Source organism: Sesamum indicum, linkage group LG10 (genome assembly GCF_000512975.1).
Source record: "Sesamum indicum cultivar Zhongzhi No. 13 linkage group LG10, S_indicum_v1.0, whole genome shotgun sequence".
Lineage (NCBI taxonomy): Eukaryota > Viridiplantae > Streptophyta > Magnoliopsida > Lamiales > Pedaliaceae > Sesamum > Sesamum indicum.
In genome coordinates this window covers 13,285,095-13,291,595 of record NC_026154.1, presented here as the reverse complement: position 1 = coordinate 13,291,595, position 6,501 = coordinate 13,285,095, and the positions used below count along the sequence as shown (strand labels likewise).

Genomic DNA, 6,501 nt, shown 5'->3' with positions numbered 1-6,501 from the left:
TGTGGTTAGTACAGCATCAGTTGACCCATGCATTCCGACCTCCAGCCCCCACCTCATTAAGAAAAATGAAGAAAAAAGAAAGGGAAGGAGAAGAATAGTATTATGTGGAGCTTTTTATGGTCAGATAATTGCACAATACTAAAAAGGTAATCCATAAATTTCATCTTTGGTGGTAATACCAATTCTGTTTTACAGGGAATGTCGACATTGCAGTTTTCTTCTGCTAAGTACTGGAATATCCTTCTCTTTCTCTTTCTTTTACTTTGTTTTGCTTCAAACTGAAAATCTTTTGTCGAAGTTCCTTCCACTTCCATCAAAAGTTTTCTCAGTTGCCCCCTTCTTCTGGCTCTTCCATATAGACACACACATGAACACTGTTACACATTGACACATATACAAATACACACAACATATGCATGTGATTCTAATACCTGAAGCATCAAATATACACTGTATTACTTTGTTTTCAGATAGTGTCAACTCCACCTCAGTCCACGACGTCCACATTATGGATGTCTGTCATGCTAATACAGGTTTCAATTGCCTACTGATTTCTGTGTCCCCATTAGAAATATAGGCCGCACCATATTCATTCACTAGTATTAGCTTGCGTTAAATAACTCTCTAAGCTTGAGTTCAATCCCAATATTGATCAGAAAAGAATTGAGAATTTTATATTTTCACTATTTAACTCAAAAACTTCACTATCTAACGCAAGAGCTTCACTGTTTAACTCAAGAACCCAACAAAGAAGAAACCTAACTAGGTTCAGCAACATGAATCCTATCTTTAGACTTCTCTCTATCGAGGACTATCCCGAAAGTTAAGCCACAAAGTTTGAATTCTTACGACTCATTCCATAGAATTTCAGATATCTTCCTTGCTATTTTTAATTCTTCAAAATTTTTTGTTAGTTTTTCCATCATTTCCCAAATAAATGCATCTAATGACTCCAGCGAATATGGTTTCATTCCACCTTAGCAATTTTCCCCTTTTCATTGCATGGCTGCAATCATTTTCTGGCATTATTACATCGCAATATTAAAATCATCAAATATTTAACTTACATATTATCTCTTAATAACCAACATTCTATGATTCTATCCTTTACAAGACTGTCTCATGGTAGTTCACAGTCCTATAAAATATTAGTTTAATATAACAGGTATTCCATATTCTCAGAAAATATTTTGACCCAATCCTCAACTTAATTTGAACACCCATAATATTTTGCACGATATCCAAAATGCACTTCTATAGGAGAGGAGAATGAAGCTTAAAGAAACTTTTCGATATTTATATATCTTCATTCACCATTGTTACTATGTTGCTCTTTTCATTAATTAATATTAAACCAAGTGGCTTATCTTGCTCCGACTAATTTCAAATATTTGTTTCAGAATAGTCAGCACATACTCATCCACCAAGATAACATTATCCCAAAAGAGCACCGCTTGAGATTCATCTTATTCAACATTAGTTTATATGACAATAAGATAAAAATCTAAGCAGACTGGCTCAAGATTAATTACATTAGATGAAATTCATTAGACTTACCTTCAGTAACTTGTAATCGTTATTATAGCATCAGACACAACCCTAATCAAGTCAATAATGTCGATTTTGAGATTATCACATTTAAAAGCTACATTGAAAATAATTACCCAACCTTGACTACATTTTACCCAAAATTCACCACAAAAGCACTTCAGGAACTTCTTTTTCAGATTCACCTCAATTCACATAAAGAGCTTTTTTGCTTCTCAGTGAAGCTCAATTTTTTTCTTAAAAGCAAACCACTTACAAAGTCAACCTCCCAAGTATAACACAACTAATCCTCAGAACAATCATTTCAAGCCTAAGTCAACATTGTGTCACCCTATTCCAAAGCTTCATTGTGAAACACAATGATGCTATACCATCTCTGGTATGCAAGTGCAATCCAAGATATCATCCTTACTCTTAAAAATGGGAGCTAATAGTGTCTTCCTGGCAATAGCCTTTTAGGTCTATAGTCAAACAATTAACCTTTAGACAAACATTACTTTTTTAGGTTTATAGTTAAATAATTTACACATTATAACTTCCATAACAGTGACAATTTTTTTACAATACTGGATGTTTTGATGTACAAGCCACGCCATCGACACACCTTTATAACAAATGCATTGGTGTTGCCTCTGTATTTGGCACCAACAGTCTATGGGTGAGCTTAACAAGGAAGCTGGATTTTACGAAACAACGTTGAATTGAACATGTAGGCAAGTCATTTAATCAAGCTTGACATGAAAACAAAAAAAAAATTCAAAGGCATCGGAGACAATCTTTCCAGCTCACTGTTTATAATCAAGAAATCATTCATTCCAAACTTTAGGGTTAATTATATTTTGTCATTCAAACTATGACCATTTCTATAATTTGGCATCTAAAATCTTTTTTATGTCAATTTACCATCTCAACTTTACAAAATTTTGCACTTTGCCATTTATAACTATTTTTTCACCAAGCTTTCCATCAAAAATCATCACATTCAATGCACATGTGATATTTAAAGGTGATGGGATGTGATATTTAAAGGTGATGGGATGTGATATTTTTTACATTTGCACAACATGATGTTCTTCAGGCAAAAAAATGGCCATATACGGTAAAGTGCAAATTTGGTAAAGTTGAGATGGTAAGTTGAACAAAAAACAATTTTAGATGCCAAAGTGTAAAAAGGGCATAGTTCCGATGGCAAAATGTGATTCCAGAATTAAAAATAACAGCACACTGAGCGATCCCCATTAATTTTAACGCAGTCAGAAGAAAGGATTAAAAAAAAATAGCAAGCAAGCAAGTAGAGGAACACACAACCTTGACTATCCGGATAGAGAGAGAAGTGAATCCACATTCCCTTGCGACTTGATTATCCAACGGCTCAAAGCAAGACGCGAGCTTGAAATCCGTCCCCTCGAACAAAGCATTAGATTTCACTGCCTCGATGTGTTCCTCCAATGCCCTCAACCTCCCGCCAACCTATACACAATACACCAGAAAAACGCTGACATTCCTTTGAGAAAATTTACATCTAGAAGGAACAGACAAATAAAAAAACAATTTCAGGCCAATTATTTAAAATCTTGCAAAAAAATAAAAGCAAAAAGTTATTATACCGTCACATTGACGCCGTGAGAGGAGAGGCGGACGCGGCCGAGGAGGGGAAGAGAGGTGCAATTTGAATGGTAGAAATCGAAGAGTTTTTGGAGGTCAGGAATTGCAGTGTACTTGTAGTACAATAACACTCCGTAGTCCTTTCGTTCTTCGTTCTCCATCTGCGGACTGATGTCTGGCTCCGCCATTCGTGAGCAGAGTTTTCTGTTAGTCTGAGGCGTAAACCCTAATTGCTGGTAAAACAGAGGGCCTATTAGTTACATGTTTATTTTAAAATTGGCTTTCTTTGTTTTTGGAAAAGAGAAAGGACATAAGGATAAATGTATATATTGTTTGGATTCAGTTTTTGAATGTTTTGTTTTGTGCGGACTCAGAGAAAAAAATAAAGATAAATAAATATACATTGAAAATAGTATTTGTATATGGAGTTATTTTTTAGAAATGATTCAAAATAATTTAAAATAAGTATTATATATTTGATGTTGTATTTTGAGATAAAAAAGTTATTATTCATTATTAAACCACGTCTTTTTTTATATATATTTATATATATAGGTGTTGTATGTGTATATATATAGGTGTTGTGTTTTTTAAAAATAAAAAGTACTATTTATCGTCAAATTATGTTTATTTTATATTATATATATGTGTGTGTTTATATACATTATATGTCGAAAGTCCAAAACCAAAAATTCACACAAATAAGGTGTAAAAAAAGCAAACAAACATTAGTGTGTTTTGGCCAATCTCGAAAATTCTCCAAAAATAAAACCAAAAAAAGCAATATATGTTCGAGTGTTGTAAATTTCTAAGAATATTTTTTTATCTTTGTATTTTGTATTAATATAAGATAAATAAAATTAAATTTGGAATATAGATAAATATTTAAAATGTTTTTGTTTGCTTTTACGTTTACAATGAAGTATCTATACTTTATTATTAAGTTATGTTACTCTTTTGGTATCCCACTTAATTTTGATCAAGTCATTTATAAACTAAATTCAAGATACGAGGCTTTTCTATTATAATGGGTCGTTCAAAAGGATTTTCCATCCTTCCATCAAATATTATGCTTTTTCCTGGATACTCGGGTTCAAATATCAACGGGATTCATTGTTTGATTACTAATTTCATATAATTGAGAAAACACTAATTTTTTAAAAGCTTCTTGTTCATATCTCTTATCAGAATGCACTATTAAATAATGTCTGTCTAGCAGATCCCCTGTTAACCCAAATGAACATTCAAATATCTGTCCTACATTCATTCGTGAAGGATACCCCTAGTGGGTTGAAGACCATATCAATAGGTCTTCCATCTTGCTGAAAAAGCATATATTGTAAAGGCAAAAGTTTGAAAATGATACCTTTATTTTCGTGTCTTCCAGCTACTTTATCACCTACTTTGAGTTCACATTTCTGTTTTTAAGTTTTAAAATAAAATATTATGTGGATGTACTAAATAAAATAGAAAATACAATAAGAATTTCAATAAAAAAAAATCTAAATCGTCTGAGTGCAACAACTTTTGTCTTCCTTGAAAAATAAAGCATCGTATCTGCACTAACTCTAAATTTCAAAACAACATGATATAGTTTTTGTCTTCTCTCAGCAATACATCAGTCTTTTCCTATGGAAATTCTAATCCAAATTAAGCGTGGTTGAACTTGAACCAATTATGAAGCAGTACAATATATTTGTCTTGTACTTGGTATCTGTTCAAAAAAAGTGACCAATCACATGACAAGTGTATTATCGATTTAGTTCGATTAAACCTAATTTGAGTAAAAAAAAAAAAATTCTTTCGCTCGTAAAATTTAAAAACCAATTTCACATCACGGGGTATAATTTTTGCTACCTCATTTGCTTTTTATGTCTTGGCCTTTACATGATATTTTTAACTTAAATATCAAAGGACTATAACTCATATCTTCCAAACGTTGTACACCGAATCTTATCTAGCAGGTTATTTGGAGACATAGGACTTGATTTTGAACTTTGCAAAACATGAGATGTTAACTACGGACTCAAATTACACGCACATATAAAACTGATAATACTAAAAAAAAGGAAAAAAATGACTCACTATATATATTTTTATTGTTTTACAACAAGTACAAAAGAATAAATTTGTTGAAAAATTAAAAAGGGTAGGTGACAAAATTTTAGAATAAGATTACTAATTAGAAGTCCAAAACAAATCGACTAATAATTATGTTTCAAATTAAAGTCCATAATAAATTTGGGCTTTATATATGTACAAGATGACAAATTCACTTAAATCTCCATACTGAATTTGGGTCTTATGCATTTTCATTGGTTAGTCCAAAATAAAATATAAAGTTGTTATTTAATTTTGAATTTTTTAAATTGAGGTGAAGTATGTTCAAATACACCCTGTAAGAAGATTGATCCAAATCAAAGTTCGTGATTTTCAAACCCAATAGATTTGAACCCAAGCTACTGTAGTCCTAGACATGCCTTTAAAAAAGGCCCTCCACCATCCAAGTAAAAAAAAAAAAATCTCCAGGTAACAAGGGAGGACATGCAACGTTCCTCCACACTACATACAATACACAATACAAGAAGTCACAACAAATCGAATGACCTAATTCCAAAACTCTCTCCGCCACAATGAAATATTGCAACCCGAAGGTTCCAGGTCGTCATTGGTATCAAATCTTCAAACATCGATACCAAATATTAATGTGACACGTAGTTTACTCCATATATTCGGAGGAGATTACGCATCTATATTCAAGAATAAGTTTTAAACTATTGGATCCACATTTGGAAAGAAGAATTAGGGGATTATCTTCAAATTAAATATTGTATCCACTTTTTTCTTAATCAATAAAATTCATTTATCTATATTTTTTCTGGACTTGTAATTGTTTTTGCAAATATAATTTTTTGTATGAACATGTACAATTTAAAAGTCTAATATATATATATATATATTTTAAGAAATTAAATAAATTTTAGGATGTTTTCTTTCTTTGAAAATATAAAATTTAAAATGTTATAATTATGAGATTTGTTATAATTTTAAATACTTTTTTATTATTTAAAAAATATAAAGATCTCTAAAATTAACAATTGTTTTATAAATATTTCTGCAATGGACTGTTACGAGTGAGTATTTGCGAAATAATTGTTAATTTTAGAAATATTTGTATTTTTTAAAAGAATTAAAATTGTTAATTTTAGAAATATTTGTATTTTTAAAAGAATTAAAAAATTATTATAATTATGACAAATTTGAGGGTGGAGGTGGTAATTTAACCTTAAATATGTGAAGTAAGATACGTATTTCGCATCCCGAAGTGCACGTGAAATGAGATAAGAG

General features: G+C 31.1%; 1 protein-coding gene across 1 annotated transcript in view; it reads right to left on the bottom strand.

Annotated features, from left to right (window-relative positions):
* Nucleotides 1-3,422, bottom strand: part of LOC105172442 (rhodanese-like domain-containing protein 6) — a 9,036-nt gene extending 5,614 nt beyond the window's left edge. Inside the window, exons 1-2 of the mRNA XM_011093869.2 lie at nucleotides 3,156-3,422; nucleotides 2,857-3,018 (exon numbers count right to left, since the gene is read on the bottom strand). Of these exons, the coding sequence (XP_011092171.1) occupies nucleotides 2,857-3,018; nucleotides 3,156-3,341 (348 nt within the window). The 5' untranslated portion in view covers nucleotides 3,342-3,422. The remainder of the gene's footprint in view (nucleotides 1-2,856; nucleotides 3,019-3,155) is intronic.